Genomic DNA, 22,082 nt, shown 5'->3' with positions numbered 1-22,082 from the left:
GGCACATTTAAAAAGACTCCTATCATGTAGAGAATGGAGCACTGAGGGCCACTAACTAGTCATACTTGTTGATGGAAAGGAAGGAAACTAACATTTTTTGCGTTTCTGGTTCTAGTTCTTTGGTGTATTTTAATTTATCCAGTCTGCTGAGTCTGTAGCAGGTCGGTAAGAATCTTCGCACTGCAGCAGAGCGAGGATAAAGAAATGAGGAATAAAATAAGGGCTATATGAATTAATCAGAAATGTTAACATCTCTGATGACAAGTGAACAGGAGGGCACGTGCTCTGGAGTTTGGATCTGATTGTTTGGATCTTTTGCCGAGGGAGAGAAGTCCAAAGCACTAAACAGTCTCTGCCTTCAGTACCTTTTAGTAGAGGAAGACAACTATATAAGCAAGGAATTGCATGCAAGTCTTATAGGAACTTTGCTTATACAGGATTTGCTATAAATCCACAAAGGAAGGAACGGTCTGTTTGATTTGATCTGGGTTGGGATTGTGGGCACGTGAGGCAAGACCCAACACTGGGCTTCTATGCCTAGTTAATGGAATTTCCTTTCCCTCTGTTGGAGCACAGGAACTAGTGAAAGATGGGGAACGTATAGACTGAAGTTACCAAAAGCCTCCCTGTGGTCCCAGAGGTTGTGTTGTTTTATGTCTTCATTGTACAATAAAACAAGAAACTTAAATTTAAGTTGGGGCAGAGGGGAGCGGGAAGCCATTCATCTAGCTCCGTTTGCTCTGGACTTGGGAAAGGCAACAAGGAGGCCTGGGTGAAGGTCCTTCTCGTTCCTGAGGGTGCCTCCCTAGCCACCTCACTTCTTTGGCCATGATGGAGATGTGTTCTTGGGAGGCCACACAACCTGCCCTGTGCCTACTGCATGGTTCCAGAAGGCCTGGCTCCCAGAGCCAGCCATCAGCCATCAGAAACTTTCTGCACTGTTAAATCCATTTAAGAAATCTGAAAACATGGCCTTTTAGGATGAGGATGAGGAAGGGGCTGTTACACTACGTATGCTTTCTGAGATCTAAAATGGGGGACCTCTGGAGTGGCCCTTGTAACTGAGAAATGTTTTACTTTCATTTTGGAACCTTCTATGTAGGAAAGTAGCTATATAAACCCACTTGTAACTACAGCATTCAAAGATTGATGGTGCTGAAAGCCGGAGAAAGACACATAAACCTTGGCTGGCTATATTAAATATCTAAGGACTGACAATGCCAAGGGAAAGAAGACCAAAGCTCTATAAACCCTACTTTATGACACCATCCACAGATGAACTGCACTAAGGGAATATAAACCCTGTTATATTACAGTATCCAGGGACTACCACTGCCGAGAGATAGGGTAAATGATCTCTAATTTTGATTTGAGATTATAAATGTCCAGAGACCAGCAACCCAGAGAAGACTAATCTTGGTTGGATTTTAGGCCCCAAAAGCAAACCCCCTGAGATAGTGAACGTGAGTATTAGGTTAGATTCTTGAGACAGAGATAGGTTTTGGGGGAATCCCCTGGTGATTTGTTTAAAGGTGAATGATACAATCTTTCGCAGTCATTTGGTGTGTATCTCAATTGCCAACTTCAGAATAGCTTTGTAGAGTTGTAGTTGTCTGTAACGGTTTGTTTTTACCCTCTTTTAGGAGGTTAGTTGGTGATGATTAAATCTGTTGTGATAGCAACTTGATATATAATTTAAATCAATCTGCATTTTTAAGTTAAATCTTTCTATGATTCTTTTTTCAGATTTTAGGTTTTCATTGATCATTTGTTTGCTTTGTGATTCCAGCCAGAGAGATGACACGGGGGAAATTCCTCAATATTCTAGAGAAGCCCAAGAAGTAGCAGCTGCTTGTGGACAGGATGTCCTGGGGTTCGAAACCAAGCTCCCTTCCCGGTGCACCTCTAACAATGCACACCTCACTGCTTGCTTGGGAGAGACCAGAGGGTGTACCTCCAGGACTGCCCTCTCCCCTGTTCCTGGCACTCTACGCGTCTGAGGACATTCAGCAGCAAGAAAAGAATCTGCTCTACCCAAGGATCATTGCAGTTACTCAGTCAGCTTTCAGACTTGAACCTTCTTAGCCTCGGATATTGGTAACAGCTGAGGGCATATCATTCTTAAAGGTCAAAGTCCTGCTTTCTCATTTCTGGAAGTGATTCAGGAGCCCCAGGATCTTACGGTTGATTTGACTCAGTCATGGCAGTCAGTTGTGACATGTTGATTGGATGGGTTCTTTTGAATTGTTCTTGATCTCTTAGGAAGTGTTTTTGATGCAAGGAGACCAGAGACCAACTAGATTCTGGACCAGACCATGCAGCCTGACCTGTGAACTCTCCAGTATATACTAAGTTCCCAGAATCCCCAGCTGGAGAAACCAGAATCTTCTTGAAATGTACATCTGTTTTTTAAAACTTCTATACCTCTTATGACAGTCCCATTTGCTTTTCATTCCTTACTTCCCAGCCCCACCTTCCAGTTCTGACTTCGGGCAAAGGGATCCCTGAGTCCCTCCTGGAATTAGCTTGTATAGTGAAAGGCCCATCCAAGGTTGCCTTGGGTTCTAGATCTAAAGACCAATGTGAAGGTGACAGAAAGGACTTTCAAGTTCTAATTAATCTGTTACAGATTCAAGCAAGAAAGTCAGTGTAGCCTGAAAGACAAGAGAAATGGGATGGTTTATAGGAGTTCCCATTTGGTTGAAAGCTAGAAGCCCTAATTGACCTTAAAAGAATGTGCTATGGTATGGTGGGATTGTCCCCTCTGACAGCACATATGAGATAGTTCATCTATATAATAGAAACACACACACACGAAAGAATTAAATACAACTTTCATGGAGTTCTTCACCACTTATCTGTCTCTGTTAAAATCTGAAAATCTAGCCCGTGGGTAAAATCTATTATATGTGTTCTCTATATTTCTCGTATAAGCCAGCCCCCATCATCTGATGTTTTGAGAAGTGCATGGAGTTTCCTAAACTTTGCACAAAAGAATATCCCGGGGCCGGGCGCAGTGGCTCACGCCTGTAATCCCAGCACTTTGGGAGGCCGAGGCAAGCGGATCATGAAATCAAGAGATAGAGACCATCCTGGCCAACATGGTGAAACCCCATCTCTACTAAAAATACAAAAATTAGCTGGGCATGGTGACACGGGCCTGTAGTCCCAGCTATTCGGGAGGCTGAGGCAGGAGAATTGCTTGAACCGAGGAGGCGGAGGTTGCAGTGAGCCAAGATCGCGCCACTGCACTCCAGCCTAGGCGACAGAGCGAAACTCCATCTCAAAATAAATAAATAAGAATATCCTGGCCAGGCAACTCATACCTGTAATCCCAGCACTTTGGGAGGCTGAGGTGGGCAGATCACTTGAAGTCAGGAGTTCCAGACCAGCCTGGCCAACATGGTGAAACCCTGTCTCTACTAAAAATACAAAAATTAGCTGGGCGTGATGGCGCATGCCTATAGTCTCAGCTACTTGGGGGCCTGAGGCACGAGAATCGCTTGAATCCGGGAGGTGGAGGTTGCCGTGAGCCAAAATCATGCCACTACACTCCAGCCTGGGCAACAGAGTGAGGCTCTGTCTCAAAAAAAAAAAAAAGAAGATCCCTGTGGCAATAGTCTGATGGTGTTTGGACACAAGAAAAGTTATGGTCAAGTTTTGAGTCGTGAGTGTTTGCTAGGGCATGGCAGTCTTCAGTTTAAAAGCTGATCCATTAACCATTTTCTGACATTTGTGCCTTGTTCTCATGCTAGAATTAACGCTGAATTTTTCTCTCGTTTTGCCATCCATGTAGTTTTACTTATTGAGAGGAAAAAAGACTGAACATAAGATATGAAAGATGAGTATGAGAAGTAAAACATTCTACTGGGGTGCTACATAGAAGGTTAGGTTGTAGGGGCTTTGATTTTAATTTAAACTCATTATCGATGGATATTTCTGTATCTCACTAAATGCGGTTGAAGAGTTTGTGTGTGTATGTGTGTGTGGCCAAAAAATAGTGCCATAATGTCAGATTCTTCCTTTGCTCTGTTTTTGAGAGTTGATGACATCAGGCACTTTTAAGTGTTTGGGGAAATTGATTGGGATACCTCCCCCAAACCAACTCAAGTCTGTAACTGGAAGCCAGGTAGTTGGTTTTCTGGTCCGCTTTGACCTCTTTCTTTTACCATCATCCTATCCACCAGCACTTAATGTAAGTAGATGTTTTAGAATTGCGATATTTATTGGTTTTGTATTTGTCATCCTTAGAAATGTTAATGATGTATTTTTATATTGATAATATAAATTGATGTACAGTGTGTGTGTATATGTATTTCAGGATGTTAAAGGATTGTACTTTGTATGTGATGGTTTCTGTGTCTTCATAATAAATGTGTCCCTTTTACAGGAGGGTGAGTTTTTCCTCAGAGGGCCGAGTTGGATATTTAAAGCACAGACCTCATCAGAAAGTACAACTATAATGATAAACAATCCACTGTGTTCCTCCTTAATATACTTAGTGGATAGTTTGGGGCTTTACCGTCATCTACTTGGTCTCCTGCCTTCCAATCTATCCTACCACTGCCCAACACCCTACAGTAGTATTTAGAAACCTTTAATATCGGCCGGGCGCGGTGGCTTAAGCCTGTAATCCCAGCACTTTGGGAGGCCGAGACGGGCGGATCACAAGGTCAGGAGATCGAGACCATCCTGGCTAACACGGTGAAACCCCATCTCTACTAAAAATACAAAAACTTAGCCGGGCGAGGTGGCGGGCGCCTGTAGTCCCAGCTACTCGGGAGGCTGAGGCAGGAGAATGGCGTGAACCCGGGAGGCGGAGCTTGCAGTGAGCTGAGATCCGGCCACTGCACTCCAGCCCGGGGACAGAGCGAGACTCCGTCTCAAAAAAAAAAAAAAAAAAAAAAAAAAAAGAAACCTTTAATATCTTCCCATGTCTACTAATAAAGTCTCAATCTTTTGACCTGGCATTTTAAGACTCTCCACATGTAATCCTAATCAACCCTTCCGTTTAGTTTTCTTCCTCTCCTATGTATGAAGTCCATGTTGCAGTTACTCTGAACAGTTCCCAGTTTCTCACTTGAGTGCCTTTGCTCCTGCCTTTGAGTTCCTAGAAGATCTTGGATCCCTTTTGCATCTATCAAACCTATGCTTCCTATAATCCCCTGATGATCCAGCTGGAAATGGTCCTTCCCCTACATTCCTAGAGCATTTCCCCATATCATCCCTGTGACTCTTACCACACTCTGCCTTATATTTAAGTGGTCTGAGTACTTTTTCTTTTTGAGACAGAGTCTCGCTCTGTTGCCCAGGCCGGAGTGCAGTGATGCAATTTTGACTCACTGCAACCTCTGCCTCCCGGGTTCAAGCGATTCTCTGCCTCAGTCTCCCTGGTAGTTGGGATTACAGGCACATGCCACCACACTCCGGCTAATTTTTGTATTTTTAGTAGAGACAGGTTTTGCCATGTTGGCCAGGCTGGTCTCAAACTCCTGGCCTCAAGAGATCCTCTGGCCTTGGCTTCCCAAAGTGCTGGGATTATAGGCGTGAGCCACTGCGCCTGGCTCTGAGTACATATCTTATTTCTCCTACTAAATTCAAAACTCCTCAAGGTATAGCTGGCTCCTACACATCTAGTTCTTCAATGTCTTCTTTGAACTGGGGGTTTTTTTTTTTGCAGACTTCTGGTTACACATGATAGATTGAAAACAAGTATTTATCTGCCATCTACTAAATCCCTTAGTGTGGGTTCCTTTTCAACTGTGTTCAAGAACTGGAAAAGAGGAAGTACTCATTACCGCTACTGCTTTCACCCATTGATAGTTTACCTGCTCTAGACCAGAATATGCCCTTTTAAAGAAAGCATTTCATTTTAAGGACAGCAAATTGCTTCTCATCATAGGCCCATCATTTATTTCCAAAAAAGACATCTGGATGAACAGTAGATTTCTGTGATCTAGAAAAGCATGGCTGATTGACTAAGCAGGGACAGTGTTATGAATGTTCTAAGTCTTTAGAGACTATTTTTACAGTAAATAATTGTGTATTACTTGCCTACAGATATTTTTTCCGTTTTCCTTTGCCATTCCAAATACCATCCTGGAAAGCATCTGTTAAATGTGAGCAGCAACATTCTGAAAAGCATAGTATTGGAGCTTGGAGACACGTTTGCAAATTCTTATTAACATTTTTTTTCTTACCAGCACTCATTACTTCTTGCTGTCTTCAGTCTCCCAGAGTCTAGGCCTCTGCTGATTTGCTTGGCCTGCCTTCCATAGGTTAGAGCACTTAAAGTTCACAGGGTATTAATTGTGTTGATATTGAAATGCCATCATTTTTATCTTTCCATTTTTGTCATATTTTTTAAATGGACACTTGCTAACTGCTCCGTGGTTTTAGTTCTCTAGCTGCTCTTCTGGACTCTCCCAGATCAAGGCAGTGAAAATAGAACTGATGGAAGTCATCCCCTTGTCCCTGTGGCTTCAGAAGGGTGTTTCGACTTCCCCAGGAGCTTTGAAATGAAGCCGAGAAATTTCACTTCCAGTGGGATGCCCTGACTCCTCCTGTTTCCTCCAGGATTAAGCCATCACAGGAAGGTGAACAGGCAGAGCAGGAAGTGAGGAAACGGACAGTTGGGCCAAGGTGGATGATCCCAGAAGCCAAATAACACAGTCTCTTACCAGTTCTCAGCTTCGGCACTAACTCCATCTCCAAGCATTTGGTTATGTTCTCCATTCTCTGTTTTCTTCATCTTGTGAGAGCTACAAGGATATCTGATCCCTATGTGGGCTTTGTTTCACCAGAGTCTTGCAACCCCCAACCCCAGAGAGTGGCAAAGGGTGGTGTCTCCACGGTTGTAAGTTCTGATGGACTGGAACTGACTTTTCCTATCTATGTAGGCTTTTTGGCATTTGGGGTGTGTGTCCCTGTCTATGCCTAAAGAGGCCACTGGCCTTCCCACCCTTTGCCTGGCACTTTTTCCTCTCGAGCAGCTGGGGGCTTCAGACGATACCAGGTGTAACTGTGAGGCTCCTGGTTGGCGTGAGTGCTGGCAGAGCCTGTTAATTAGCACAGGAACACCCCAGTGCTCCATTAGCTGGGCCAGGCATTTGGAACCTTCCCCTCCTGTGGGCCCCTTCCTCCTAATGAGAACTGGAAGAAGGGCCCTCACAAAACACTGCCTCAGAATAATATTCTGCTTTGTCCCCACCAGTAACCAGGGCTGACAGGATCACTCTGTCCATTTCTCTTCTAATTAGCACAATTCCAGCATGGCCTGAGCCAGCAAATAGAGAAAAGCGATCAAAAGCGATCGGACAACCGTACCGAATCACAAACACAAAGAGGGCCATTCCCTGTAATTAGGTGAGACAATTCCTCAGTCTTTTCTCGGCTGGAGTTTGCCGCTAAGACTCTTGCTGTTTGGGTCCCAGCAACACAAGTTACATGTCTCCCTGGGACACTAATAAGCCCCAAATTGTCTTCCGCTTCACACAACTCTAACCAGAGGACAGACATGGGGTGGTGGGGCAGGTGGCAGGGAGGGGGTGGTGCAATGCAGTGAGGGGACAGGGTCTCCCAACAAGCAGCTGCTGCAATGTTTCCCCAACTTTGAGAAGCAGACACTGGGGCTGTGGGCAAAGAGGTAAGAGTCAGTTGACTTGAGAGAACTGCTCTGGGCACAGCCTGGCCCCTGTCACTTGAGCTGGAGTCTGAAGCACTGAGAAATTCTGACCCTCAGGGGAAGCCCCCTCTCAGCCATTTGCCCCACTCTGTTCATTCGCTGCCTCCTGTCTATGGCCCCGTCACTCCTCCCACCCCTGCAGACCGCTGGCATCATTCCGGGAACTACACTGAGCCCTTCACAAACTGTAAGCCCTATACAACTATAGTTACCATTGCAGAGAAAGCTAACACACAGCACATGAGTGAATTCTGCCCTAGAAGACTGCATGACCTGGAAGGGGCACCCACTGCCCCCCTCACTCTGGCCCTCATTTCTAGCACCCATCACCTTTATGTCTCTGGTTGTGTCCCCAACCCCTGCCTACTGTCTCCTCTCTCCTGAAAGATCTCTGTTTGTTTAAAACAGAAAAGTGGCCCATCTGCCAGGGCAAGAAGCCATAACTGGCCGCACTCCATGTGGCTCAGAGGTTGGCCACTTAATGAACAAAAACAGCTCCCCCAGGATTGCAGCCCATTACGGGGATTACTTGGGGCGATACAGCCGTAAACTTGGTCATAGCCAGGGACAAAAGAATGCAGGAGAGAATGGCAGTTGGAATCTCAATTAAACTCAAGTTCGGAGCAGAATTGGGCTCACATATTTTCATCTCTCTCTTGCCCTCTGCTTTCTGTCTTGATTTCTATACCTAGTGTTTTTGAAAGTGACCTCCAATACAAAAGGAGATTCAGTTATGTAGAATCCGAGAAGCCAAAAAACTCAAGTAATCAAAGTGGCATTGTTTTTCTACCTTCATTTTTCTGAGACATAGAGAAGATAAGATTTGACTGTTAAAAACAACTTTTGGGACATGCCAAAGAATTGATCCAAATTTGTTCAATTTCCTACAGTTTCTTTGGTTATAAACAGAACTACCTGGCACATAATAGGTGCTAAAATAAGAAAAGAATGAACTGTGCCTTGACATTCGGTGTTCATAGCCTCATTGCTGGTCAAAGATATAATAAGTGCTTGGATTTTGAGACAAAGGCAGGGGTGATCTTGCATAAGTTACTTCTCTCTAAGCCTTGGTTTCCTTAGGACTTTTTCCACTTTAAAGAGTCCTATCAGCATCATGGACAAGGGCACAGGCTCTGAAGTCAGGCTGCCTGGGTGCAAATAGCACCTAACTACTAGGGTAGCTGTAGAGATTAAATGAGTATTGCAAAGTATTGAGAGTGGTGCATGGCATATCTTACCCATTATGTGTATAATTGCTTGATAGATATATAAAACAGATTCCATGTAGTATTTAATTTTTTATTATACTCATATTTATTAAAAATTGACAATCCCTAGGCCAGGCATGGTGGCTCACACCTATAATCCCAGCACTTTGGGAGGCTGAGGCATGTGGATCACTTGAGGTCAGGAGTTCAAGACCAGCCTGGCCAACATGGTAAAACCCCGTCTCTACTTAAAAAAAAAAAATACAAAAAAATTTAGCTGTGTGTAGTGGTGGGTGCCTGTAGTTCCAGCTACTCGGCAGGCTGAGGGAAGGGAATTGCTTGAACCCAAGAGGCAGAGGTTGCAGTGAACTGAGATTGCATCAGTGCACTCCACCCTGGGTGACAGAGTGAGACTCCATCTCAAAAAAAAAAAAAATTGGCAATCCCTACAGGGAAAATATAGTAACTTCTGGTTACCTTGACTAGTCAGTTAAGCAGAATACTATTTCCGTAACCCTTCAGAAGAGCTGACAGTTTACTATTTCTCCTACCGCCATCCTTCCACCCACTGAGGCCCATGGACATTCAGTAGAAACCATCGTTGACTCTACAGACAGTGGCATTAAGCAAGGGAGGGAAAGATATTCTTTGGGACATTGGCAGGTTTCTGAGCTGATACTGAACTTGGCATACATAAGCCTCAAATCACTGTGCTTTGCTAATCTTTGTGGTCCTCGTATTTTCTGAGCAACCATGCTTTTCTAGTCACTGCACAGGAACACACTTCCCTGTTGGACTGGGTCATAACCCGCTACCCCTCACCCTCCAGTCCTCCACATTCCTCCAAATAGTTTTTCCCTTCCCTTCCCTTCCCTTCCCTCCCCTCCCCTCCCCTCCCCTCCCCTCCCCTTTCTCTTTCCTCCCCTCCCCTTTCTCTTCCCTCCCCTCCCCTTTCTCTTCCCTCCCCTCCCCTTCTCTTCTCCCCTCGCCTTCTCCCCTCCCTTTCCCTTCTCCTTTCCCCTCCCCTCCCCTTCCCTCCCCTTCCCTCTCCCCTCCCCTTCCCTCTCCCTTCCCCTTCCCTTCTCCCCTCCCCTCCCTTCCCCTTCCTCCCTCCCTCCCTCCCCCCCTTCCTTCCTTCCTTCCTTCCTTCCTTCCCTCCTTCCTTCTTTTTTATCATGAGGACAGGGTCTCCCTCTGTCACCAAGGCTAGAGTGCAGTGGCACAATCTCAGCTTGCTGCAACCTCTGCCTTCTGGACTCAAGCAATCCTCCTGCCTCAGCCTCCAAAGTAGTTGGAATCACAAGCACATGCCACCACACCTGGCTAATTTTTGTATTTTTTGCAGAGATACAGTTTCGCCATGTTGCCCAGGCCAGTCTCAAACTCCTGGGCTCAAGTGATCCACCTATCTCAGCCTCCCAAAGTATTGGGATTACAAGCGTGAGCCACTGTGCCTGGGCCAGATAGTTTTCTATGGTGTGAGACTTGTCAGGTTCTCGCTCCCTTTCCAGGACTGAGCAGGGTCCACTCAGGCTTCTGCTCCCCTGGCAGCCTCCTCTGGGCTTTGCCTTCTCTGGGAACCCATGGAGAGACCCTGGCCTGACTCTGCAGCCTGAGGCCTCAGGGTCAAGTGAGGCTGAAAGTCACATCCCAGGGCCTTCTTGGATGTAGCCAAGCCCCAGCAGCCAAGTTGGCCTGAGCCAGTGACTTTGCACAAAGGAGCAGCTGAGAAGAGTCAAGGTGGGAAAGTCAGTGACTTGAGGCTGAGTGGAAATGAGAAGTGCTGGCTGCAGCAGGACCCATGAGGGATATGTGAGGATTGGAACCAGAAATGGTCTCTGAGGAATGGGGGGGCTCATGGGAAAGCAAGGTCCTGAGAGCTGCTTCACCTTGGCCTCCTGCTTCCTGCCATCCACCTCTGCTGCTGCTGCCTCTGCCTTCAAGGGTCCCAAAGGCTGTTCAGATGTGCAGCTGTTGAGTAAATCAGGGTACATTCCCATAGTGAACTACCATGCAGCCATTTGGTGTGTTTGCAAAGAGGTTATGATATCATGGAAGAAATGGTTTTGTCATAAGGATAAGTGAAATAGCCGGATGTAACACAATTACAGCAATGTGGGGCGGTGAATAGAAGGCAATAGGCAAAGGTGGTAATAGTGCTTGCTGCCTGGTTGGAGGAATATGGGGTATTGTTGTTTTCTTCTACGTTTTCCAAGCTCTCTACAGAAACAGGTATTGATTTTATAATACAGGGAGAAAAAAGCCTCTGGGGCCAGATATACAGATTTTAAAAGCCCTGCTTCTCAACTCAGCCTGTTATCCTGCACACATGTGCACACATACATAGTTCATCGATGACCTTTGTATATGGTAATGAAATTTGTTCTTTCGTATGCAAATGTGTATCATTCTGTACACCAATAAGTGTTTATTGAGCACCTAATAACCATCCAGCTATGCCCTAGGACCTCTACTTCATTGCATGTAATGTGGAAAAAAAAACTTGTTCCCTATTCATGACAGTTCCATCTCTCCCCACACTCCTCAGAGCCTTTGCCCAGGAACAGAAAAAATCATTCAGTCAGTAGGTGTTCAGTGTTGCCAAATAGCTATCTTTTTCCTCAGTCTTTCCCTACCCTGAGAAAGTATGTCTCACCTAACCTTGCTGTAGAGTCTTAGCATTAAGTTTCCCCCAGCTCTTGGGCATGCAGCACCTTACTTCAGATGTTGTGTTTGCGAGAGTTTCCTTCACTGCTTTCTCCCTGCTTACCTTCCCCTTCCCAATTGGAAGAGAAGGAAGAAAAGATGAGTTGGAGGTCAGGAGTAGGAATGGGTCAGAGAAGAATCTGGAATTATACTCATGTTTTCATCACAACCAGTTGGAGGCGCTGCACTCTCAGGAAAGAGAAGGAAGTGCGTTTCATCTGAGTTGGGTCTGGAAGACACAAGGGATGTGTAGGAGGTGGTTCTCACTTTTATTGGGAGACAAGTGTGTATATAAAGTCAGTCTCCCTGCAGGATGAGAAGCATAGTCATGGAATTGCTAAAGAAGATATAAAAGCCTCAGGACCAAATGACGTGAGAAAATAGTGGAGAAGAATTGACCTTCTCCCCAAGAAGTGACTTGACCACATCAGCCCCAAGTACCCAGAATATACAAACCCACACATCTGACTAGGCCTGGGCTAGAAAATGGGGGGGAATGGGGAGCACTCCCCATTTTCCTTGATAGAAATAGATGCAGCAACGAGTAAAATTCCGTGCCTGCCACATCTGCTCCCTCCTCCACTAGTGCATGCACTTGTCCATCCTGTTTGCCAAAGAGGGACTGCTTTCTGCCCAGCTCAGGAGAGCGAAACGAAGAAGAAACAATGTCAGCCATGTGTAGCCCTGAATCCTGCCTGACCGTTGCAGTCGCTCTGGGGCTTTTAGCCAGAACTGGAGTGGCCAGATCTGATGAGCCTTCCAAAGGAGAGAAGAGCACTCCAGACCAGACGGCTGAAGCAGTTGTTACGGCAGCAGCATTGCAGGGCAGGCAACACTTCACAGCATCACCAAAGATTGATGCAAATTGGTTTGGTTCTGACCCTGTCACACCAGGAAGGATAATGACTCCAGCAGCGCCGGGCACGGGAGGGGGCACGTGGTGGGGGCCGTGAGGATTGGTGTCTCACTTCACATCTTCATTAATGATCTGAAAGACAGGGGTAAACAGCATGCTAATGAAACCTGCAGATGATTGGTGTTACAACCCCCAGAGAGGACAGAGAAATAGCACACCGAGACCCAGAGAGCTTAGAAATATGGGCAGGAGACTGTCAAATGAGACTCGTCCTAGGAAAATGAAAGTTGACGTGTCAGGGAGGAATGATGAAGGTGCCTCTGGGTGGGGGCCTGCAAACCTGAAAAGCAGAGATGGGTGGCAGGGTCAGGAGGTTGAGGGATGTGATAAGGTTTGGGGTGTGTTGGAGGGAGATGGAGGAGCTGACCTTGAGGACCCAGGGGACAAATACCCTTGTGCATTTCTGGTCAGGACTGACCATGAGGCCAACAGTTTGTGCAGCCGGGGTACCAAGCAGGTTGCACTGGCCCATTGGACTGTGTCAGCCCCGGAACCCCGCTGCAAGCCAGGACCTCTGATTTCACAGTCACAAGCTGTGCCTATTTGCACCCAAGCCATTAAGGCTAAAAGCGCCATTTTGACCTGAACTGCTATTTTCCTAAAATGAAACAAGCCAAAATACGTATTTAAAATTTTGCACTAAATTATTGGGGATAGGATATTCAAGAGCAGAGAAAGGAAAAAATGTCTGTATTTTCAAGCGTTTCCCATTCAATAAAGATTTATCAGAGGCGTAACTCGTTTATATTAAATCTACAAATCTTAAGTGAACAGCTCAATGATTTTTTTCCTTGACCAAATCACTTCACCAAGTCTTGGTTTCCTCATCTGAAATGAGCATAACAGCAGAACATATCTCACAGCTGTGTTGTGAAGATTAAATTAGACTCTGTAAAGCCCCTTGGGCACAGTAAGTACTCACATATGGGGTGATTATTATTACTGTTTATTATCCTCTAATTTTATTCCTTAAGCTTTCCTCTTAGCTCCCTAAGTAAATGATTAATTTCTTGAAGTCAAGGACTGCCTTAAACTTCTTTTCAGCTCATGGGTGCTGAATAAATCCTTGTTTGATGGATTGTGTTAGAAAATTCTTTTCATATAAATAATTTTATTCTTACCCAACTCAGATCTACTTTAAATGAAATCGCTTTCTTCAAAATAAAAGAAAAACAAGTAAAATCCTGATATCACATGAGTGTTTTGAAGACAAAATATTCTGCCTTGAGTCTGTGCTAACACCACGTGCTGTCTGGTGAAATGTTAGGCCAGGGGAAATCCCAGCCTGATGATAAAGAGCTCACTTTTGGGGCCAGGTGCGGTGGCTCACACCTGTAATCCCAGCACTTCGGGAGGCCGAGGCAGGTGGATCACAAGGTCAGGAGATCGAGACCATCCTGGCTAACACGGTGAAACCCCGTCTCTACTAAAAATACAAGAAATTAGCCAGGCGTGGTGGCGGGCACCTGTAGTCCCAGTGACTCGGGAGGCTGAGGCAGGAGAATGGCGTGAACCCGGGAGGCGGAGCTTGCAGTGAGCTGAGATCGTACCACTGCACTCCAGCCTGGGTGACAGAGCGAGACTGCGTTTCAAAGAAAAAAAAACAAAGCTCCACTTTTGAATCCAGTCAGGTTTGAATTAGGGTGACTAACCGTCTGATTTGCTTAGAACTCAGGGGTTTCCTGGGAGGAGGAACAGTCTTGACCATGTGACAGTTGATCATTCTAGTTTGAATATGGGTTCTGCTACTTAATAGCTTTGGCGTGTGGCCTTGGATAGGATTCTTAGCCTTATTGAACTTAGTTTCCTCTTCCATTAAAGGGGGAAAATAACTACTTCACCAGGTTGTCGAAAGGACCAAGTGTCCCCGCTGCAGTGGTTCACACCAGTAATCCCGGCACATTGGGAGGCTGAGGCAGGAGGACTACTTGAGTCCAGGAGCCAGAGACTAACCTGGGCAACATAGTGAGACCCCATCTCTACCAAAAAAAAAAAAAAAGATGTTTCTTAATTAAATAAAATTAGCCAGCGCAGTGGCACATCCCTGTAGTCCCAGCTGCTCAGGAGGCAGCACCAGAAAGATGGCTTGAGCCCAGGAGTTCAAGGCTGCCGTGAGCTATGATCACAGCATTGCACTCCAGCCTGGGCCACAGAGTGAGACCCCGTCAAAAAAAAAAAAAAAAAAAAAAAAGGACAGGGGGTGGCAAGCATGGTAGCTCACACCTGTAATCCCATTACCTTGGGAAGTTGAGGCAGGAAGATCACTTGGGGCCAGGAGTTCAAGACCAGCCTAGGCAACATAGTGAGACCTCATCTCTCCAAAATTAAATTAGCCAGGCATGGTGGTGCACACCTGTAGTCCCAGCTACTTGGGAGGCAGAGGCAGGAGAACCACTTGAGTCCAGGAGTTTGAGGCTGCAGAAAGTCATGATTGTGCCACTGCACTCCAGCCTGGGTAACAGAGTGAGACTGTCTCAAAAAAAAAAAAAAGAAAAAGAATTCAAAGAATATGCCTATGCCTATTCCACTTATACCCAACAAAAATGAGTTGACACCAAAAGATACATGCGAAAATAATAGCAATTTCATTCATGCAAGTAAAAAACTGGGGGAACAAAGGCCATCAGCAGGAGAATGGATAGATTGTATATTCTATGTGGAATGCCAATTGGCAATAAAGAATGAACAAACTACCATGCTGCTTCACACAGTAATATGGATGAATCTCCCAAACACGAATGAAGGGCACATACCGTATGACTCCATCTGTATGAAATTCTAGGACAGACAGAACTAATCTAGGTGATAGAAGTCTAAATAGTAGTTACCTTGGAGGTATTAACTGGAAAGGGGCCCAGGGAGTCTTCTGGGGTTTTGGAAATTCTCTCTCTCCTGATCTGAGTGGTGGTTAACAGAGGAGGGTGTGTGTATAAACATTCATCGAGCTGTGCAGTTAATAGCTGCGCACTTTCTGTAAGCTGTACCTCAAAAGAAGTTAAGGTTCTCTGAGCCTCTAAAGGGAAGCGCTGATGAAAGCTGTTGGTTTTTATGTTTCAAACCACGCCATGAAAGCTATTTGGGGCAATCGCATAGGGGAATCTAGAGGATCCCAGACTCACCCTGGGTTCAAAGCTATGAAGTCAGAAAGAAGGACAGAAGATGGTCAACATGTCCCTTTGGCAGCTGCCACTCATGCTCCACCAGCAGCTGAGCATAAGGACTGGAGGGCCCTGTCCTGTGCCCTCATTCTCTGTGACCTCAATGCGGAGGAGGGCTGTCAGCCAAACTCAAGCCCCTTGCTGCACCCTTGGGCTCTCCTTCGAGGGAGCACCATTGTCTATCCACCCTTTACTGAGAAATCAGTCCCCAGATTGCGGGCTCCTCAAGAGCGAGGACCAGATGTGTGTTTCTGTTTCTCCAGAGCCTGACCTATTGTAGAAGCTCATTGCACAGTTGCCAAATGGATGCCTCCAGTGACCTAACTCATCACTTAAATTCTTCCCAGGTGGAACTGGCCACTGATCTCAAAGCCAAATATATGTTTTTTCACTCATGGATCATTCAGGTGCTCCTTCCTAAAATAACTGGGATTCCAAGAGAGCTACCAGCATCTCTGACATGCTTCCTATCAGTGCAATTCTAATTCTGTTAGAAATGATCTTCAGGCTGGGCGTGGTGGCTCATGCCTGTAATCCCAGCACTTTGGGAGACTGAGGTGGGTGGATTACCTGTGGTCGGGAGTTCGAGACTAGCCTGACCAACATGAAGAAACCCTATCTCTACTAAAAATTCAAAATTAGCCAGACATGGTGGCGTGTGCCCGTAATCTCAGCTACTCGGGAGGCTGAGGCAGGAGAATCACTTGAATCCAGGAGGCGGAGGTTGCACTGAGCTGAGATTGCACCATTGCACTCTGACCTGGGCAACAAGAGCAAAACACTGTCTGAAAAGAGAGAGAGAGAGAGAGAAGAAGAAGAGAAGAGAAGAGAAGAGAAGAGAAGAGAAGAGAAGAGAAGAGAAAGAAAAGAAAGAAAGAAAGAAAGAAAGAAAGAAAGAAAGAAAGAGGAAAGAAAGAAAGAAAGAAAGAGAAGAGAGGAAGGAAGGAATGAAGGAAAAGAGAGAAAAAGAAGAAAGAAGGCCGGGCGCGGTGGCTCAAGCCTGTAATCCCAGCACTTTGGGAGGCCGAGGCGGGTGGATCACGAGGTCAGGAGATCGAGACTATCCTGGCTAACATGGTGAAACCCCGTCTCTACTAAAAATACAAAAAACTAGCCGGGCGTGGTGGCGGGCGCCTGTAGTCTCAGCTACTTGGGAGGCTGAGGCGGGAGAATGGCGTGAACCCGGGAGGCGGAGCTTGCAGTGAGCCGAGATCACGCCACTGCACTCCAGCCTGGGAGACACAGCGAGACTCCGTCTCAAAAAAAAAAAAAAAAAAAAAAAAAAAAAAAGAAAAGAAAGGAAGAAAGAAAAGAAAAAGAAAGAAAGAAAAGAGGTGACATCCCAGGAAGTGCACCCCCAGCCGCCTGGGACTCGGGTGATCGCTGCAGCTCGCTCGTGCCCCGGAAACTGCCCCTTTTCGGGGGTCATGATGGGCAGCAAGATGGTGTCTGCCACTAGGGTCGTTCAGGTAGTCAAACCACACACTCCATTAATAAGGTTTCCTGACAGAAGAGACAATCCTAAACCCAATGTATCAGAAGCTTTGAGATCAGCAGGGCTACCACCTCACTCTTCCGTAATTTCACAACATTCTGAGGGAAGTAAATCACCAAATATGCTGATGTATCAGGGTCCACCAGATACTGCAGAAATAATAAAAACATTACCTCAGAAATACAGAAGGAAACTTGTATCTCAAGAAGAAATTAAATTTATCCACCGTGGAGGTGCCGAATAACCATGGTGGCTGCTGTTTGTCATCAGACAATAGAATTGTCTTCACAATAAAGGACTTCCAAAATGACAGATGAGAAACCGTATATTAAACATCTTTAATAAATACTATGAAAAAATGAAATATAGAAAATTTAGATGGACACTTGTATTTCCTAATTTATGTATCTTGGTCAGCTTCTCCACAAGCTTACCTAATTGTTTATACACTCTATACTTCTTAAAGTATACATTTAAAAGAAAGAAAGAAAGAGGCCGGGCGCGGTGGCTCAAGCCTGTAATCCCAGCACTTTGGGAGGCCGAGACGGGCGGATCACGAGGTCAGGAGATCGAGACCATCCTGGCTGACACTGTGAAACCCCGTCTCTACTAAAAAATACAAAAAACTAGCCGGGCGAGGTGGCGGGCGCCTGTAGTCCCAGCTACTTGGGAGGCTGAGGCAGGAGAATGGCGTGAACCCGGGAGGCGGAGCTTGCAGTGAGCTGAGATCCGGCCACTGCACTCCAGCCTGGGTGGCAGAGCGAGACTCCATCTCAAAAAAAAAAAAAAAGAAAAAAGAAAAAAAGGAAAGAAAGAAGAAAGAAAGAAAGAAAGAAAGAAAGAAAGAAAGAAAGAAAGAAAGAAAGAAAGAAAGAAAGAAAGAAAGAAAGAAAAGAGAAAGAAAGAGAGAGAGAGAAAGAAAGAAAGAAAGAAAGGGAGGGAGGGAGGAAGGAAGGAAAGAAAGAGAGAAAGAAAGAAAGAAAGAGAAAGAAAGAAGGAAAGAAAGAGAAAGAAAAAGAAAGAGAAAGGAAGGAAGGAAGGAAGAAAGGAGGGAAGGAAGGAAGGAAGGAAGGAAGGAAGGAAGGAAGGAAGGAAGGAAGGAATCTTCAGTTATTTCTATAGCAAAGAGCCTGTGTTTACACTGCAGGAAACTCTGGAGTTATCAGTGGTGCTGGTGACAGTCACTGGGTTTGGTATTCCCTTAGATGGAGGCCAGGGTCAGCTGAATTGTTTGGTCCCTTGAAGAAATTTCTGTGCTATCCCAATTGGTAGCCACTAGCCACATGTAGCTATTAAATCTAAATTAAAAGTAAATAAAATTTAAAATTCTGTTTCTGTCCAGGTGCAATGGCTCACTCCTATAATCCCAGCACTCTGGGAAGCTGAGACAGGTGGATCATTTGAGGTCAGGAGTTTGAGACCAGCCTGGCCAACATAGTGAAACCCTGTCTACTGAAAATTTTTTTTTTTTTTTTTTTTTCCCCGAGACGGAGTCTCGCTCTGTCGCCCAGGCTGGAGTGCAGTGGCCGGATCTCAGCTCATTGCAAGCTCCGCCTCCTGGGTTTACGCCATTCTCCTGCCTCAGCCTCCCGAGTAGCTGGGACTACAGGCGCCCGCCACCTCGCCCGGCTAGTTTTTTGTATTTTTTTAGTAGAGACGGGGTTTCACCGTGTTAGCCAGGATGGTCTCGATCTCCTGACCTCGTGATCCGCCCGTCTCGGCCTCCCAAAGTGCTGGGATTACAGGCTTGAGCCACCGCGCCCGGCCTGAAAATTTTAAAAAATAAAAATAGATGGGCATCGTGGTGCACACCTGTAATCCCAGCTACTCGAGAGACTGAGGCATGAGAATCACCTAACCCAGGAGGCAAAAGTTGCAGTGAGCCGAGATGGCGCCACTGTACTCCAGCCTGGGGACATAGTGAAAAAAATAAAATAAAATAAGTTTCTTAGTTGCGCTAGGCACATTTTAAGTGCTCAGTAGCCACTTATGGCTACTGACTACCACTGTATTCGACAGTGTAGAACTGCATACATTTCCATCATCATAGAAAGTTCCAGTGGACAATGATGGATTCCAGATGACCCTCTTGGAGCCTGTAGGGGAGGGGAGGAAGGAAATAGGTGGGTAGGACTGGGCCTCCACCCCCAGTTCAGCCAGAGGCACTTTGCCTATAAATTCAGATTTCAAGTTAGATTTCATTTGGGGGAAAAAAAAAAAAAAAAAAAAACTTGTATGACTTTTTAAATACTTTTTGAAAAGGTAGTAAATACAAACTATATTTAAAACGAACAGATTATGAAAAAAGACATCTCCTTGCCATCCCATAACCTTCAGACCACTAGGTAGCAGCTTGTGGAAACTACACCTGTTCTGCAGCTTGCTTTTTTTTTTTTTTTTTCTATTTATCTTGGATCTTGTTCATATTGGTACCTAGAGATGTAACAGCCACATACTATTCCACTGTGTGGATGTGCCTTCGGTTACCTAGCCAGGTCCTGTGATGGACATTCAGGTCATTTCCTGTCTTCTGCTACTACAAACTATGTTGTGATGAGCAAATATCCTTGAGTTTAGGTATCTGTGGATGTATCACTATTAGGGGAATTGCTGGATCAAAGACCGTGTGCATTTTAAACTTTAATATCTATTGCTGAATTGCATGCCCCGTGCCCAAAAGAGATGGTAAGAACAAGAAGATCTTTTCCCCACACCTTCCGCCAGGCTACTGTGATCAGGCCTGCAGGTGTCCTGCAGGGTAACGGTGGCTTATCTTGGGAGGGGGTTGCCATTGCCTCCCCACAGCCCTGGCGCCCATTCTACCCACTCACTCTCTCTTCATGTCACTCCTTCCTGCCACCAAGAATAGTTAACTTTTCATTTAAAACAATTTTAATGGACTAGTTAACATTTGACTGTGCACTCATCAGACCCTTGGGTACGAATCCTACTCAGCCTGACCCTGCTCATTCAATTCACAGATTTGTCCTTTACCTCAGTGTTTCATGGACTTTTCACAACAACCTCCTGTGGCAGGTACCATTATTATTCCCATTCTACAGAGGAGAAGCCTGAGGTTTAGCAATTAACTCACTGGTTCACAGTCACCCAGCTGGTTAGTAGCAGAGTTAGGATCCAGTCCCAGGTCTGTCACCCCACAGCCTATGCTTAGTTCCAACAGGCTGCCCCACTCACCCGCTTCCCGTCACCCCTCCTCCTTTCATGGACACCAGCTCTCCCTCCTGCCCTCGGGCCCTGTTAAATACCCCACCTCTCTTAGGTGTCTTTGCTGAAGTGCCCACAAGCCTTCAATCCCTGCCCACTCTCTCCCTCTTAAGGTCAGGGCATACACCTCCATCCGGACCCTTCCTCCCTCACTGCCTTGGCTTCCTCTACTCTTGGCCTTGGGACTGCCCCACCTGAACTCCTGGGTCGGCCCAGCCCTCCCCCAGGTGATCGCCTCAGCCTACAGGGGCTGAGAGCTGGGGAGGGAGAAGCAACGGCTTCCATCACCTGACCCTACTCAGCCAATTCACGAAGACAAGATGTCAAGTTAATGAGCCTGTGGGCCTCTAATTAGCTGTCAATTACCTCAAATTAATCACCTCCTCGCCTAATTAAGCATTATCGGCAGGTGGGCACAAAGCAGACCATTGTGTGAGAGCCATGAGAAAAGCTGGGCTGGCAAACTTGGTTAGGATCAGCTCTGTGCACTGGGCCCGCCTCCCCACCGCGCTCAGCCATGGGCCCAGCTGAGAGGCCCTGGGGCCCTTTGCCCACCACTGTCCCCAGACACTGGGGTACTTGGGGACCTCCTGGGAAGCTGAGTGGACTGGGAGGGAGGTGCAGAGCCTAGAGGCAGGTGAGACAGCTTTGGGGCAGTGGGGTGGTAGGAACTGGAGGCCATGGAGAAGGGCGGGGCTTCAAGGCATGGAGACCAGCTCCTGGCACTTACTGAGAGCCGAGATGGGAGCTGGGCAGAGGGGATGCCAGGTCGTGGCTGGGCATCCAGGCCTGGGCGGGCAGGCAGAGCTGGCTTCCGATGCTGGCCTGGCCACTTGTGAGTTCTGTGACCCCAGGAAGAGACTTAATGTTTTTGAGTCACACTTTCCATCCCTGGAAAGAAAATTTTTTTGTTCTAAACACTGTCCTGGGTCTTTGTGAGGGTTCAGTGGGATCATGCTTGTGGAGCGCCCGCCACATGGTAAATATTCAATGTCTTTAGTAGTGATGACAGTGGACGTGGGTGGTTTAAGACCCAGGGCCACCTCACATAACAACTGCCGAAGCTGTATTGTATCCCCAAATTCTGAGCCCCCAGATCTCAAGCATGTAGTGCATCCCTGAAAAATGCGAATGGACTGGCCAGGCATGATGGCTCACGGCTGTAATCCCAGCACTTTGGGAGGCCGAGGCGAGAGGATCACCTGAGATCAGGAGCTCAAGACCAGCCTGGCCAACATGGAGAAACCCCGTTTCTACCAAAAATACAAAAATTAGCCTGGTGTGGTGGCGGGCGCCTGTAATCCCAGCTACGCAGGAGGCTGAGGCAGGAGAATTGCTTGAACCCGGGAGGCGGAGGTTGCAGTGAGATGAGATCGTGCCACTGCACTCCAGCCTGGGCAACAGAGTGAGACTGGCTCAAAAAAAAGAAAAAAAAAAGGAAAGAAAAAAGAAAAATGTGAATGGGCTGCTAGCACCCACGGTTGCTGGATGCTGGGCTATCTGGCTACCACTTCCTCTCCACTCCCTCCCCATCACCCAGTGCCTTCCAGGGATCACAGCTCCATTCACAAAGGGCCCTTGGTGCCATATGGAGCTCACCAGATGAGAAGACCACAGTTCTCTAGAGACCAGGAAGAAGACGGCCCCTTGGGTCTTGGGGCTGCAGGGCCTAAATCAAGGGGGGGGTCTC

The 22,082-nt window shown here is 46.5% G+C and overlaps 3 protein-coding genes across 6 annotated transcripts in view; all 3 read left to right on the top strand.

Annotated features, from left to right (window-relative positions):
- LIN52 (lin-52 DREAM MuvB core complex component) overlaps positions 1–4,387 on the top strand; it is a 123,963-nt gene extending 119,576 nt beyond the window's left edge. Inside the window, exon 6 of the mRNA XM_050798901.1 lies at positions 1,790–4,387. Coding sequence (XP_050654858.1) covers positions 1,790–1,845 — 56 coding nt within the window. The 3' untranslated portion in view covers positions 1,846–4,387. The remainder of the gene's footprint in view (positions 1–1,789) is intronic.
- Positions 1–22,082, top strand: part of ISCA2 (iron-sulfur cluster assembly 2) — a 415,347-nt gene that overhangs the window by 109,041 nt on the left and 284,224 nt on the right. Inside the window, exon 1 of one of the 4 annotated variants that reach the window (XM_050798913.1) lies at positions 10,743–10,746. The exons of 1 other annotated variant lie outside the window; for it this stretch is intronic. The gene's annotated coding sequence lies outside the window, so the exon portion shown is untranslated. Of the gene's footprint in view, positions 1–10,742; positions 10,747–12,089; positions 12,094–22,071; positions 22,077–22,082 lie in introns of those variants that run through there. 2 more of the 4 variants (XM_050798912.1, XM_050798911.1) reach the window with 2 other exon arrangements.
- On the top strand, positions 16,642–17,411 carry LOC126959584 (alpha-ketoglutarate dehydrogenase component 4-like). The gene has a single exon (XM_050798924.1). It carries the CDS (start codon positions 17,100–17,102, stop codon positions 17,409–17,411), a length of 312 nt encoding a protein of 103 aa, XP_050654881.1. The 5' UTR covers positions 16,642–17,099.

Source organism: Macaca thibetana, chromosome 7, assembly GCF_024542745.1.
Source record: "Macaca thibetana thibetana isolate TM-01 chromosome 7, ASM2454274v1, whole genome shotgun sequence".
Lineage (NCBI taxonomy): Eukaryota > Metazoa > Chordata > Mammalia > Primates > Cercopithecidae > Macaca > Macaca thibetana.
Note: the sequence above shows the minus strand (reverse complement) of the source record. Positions and strands in the feature narration are given on the sequence as shown.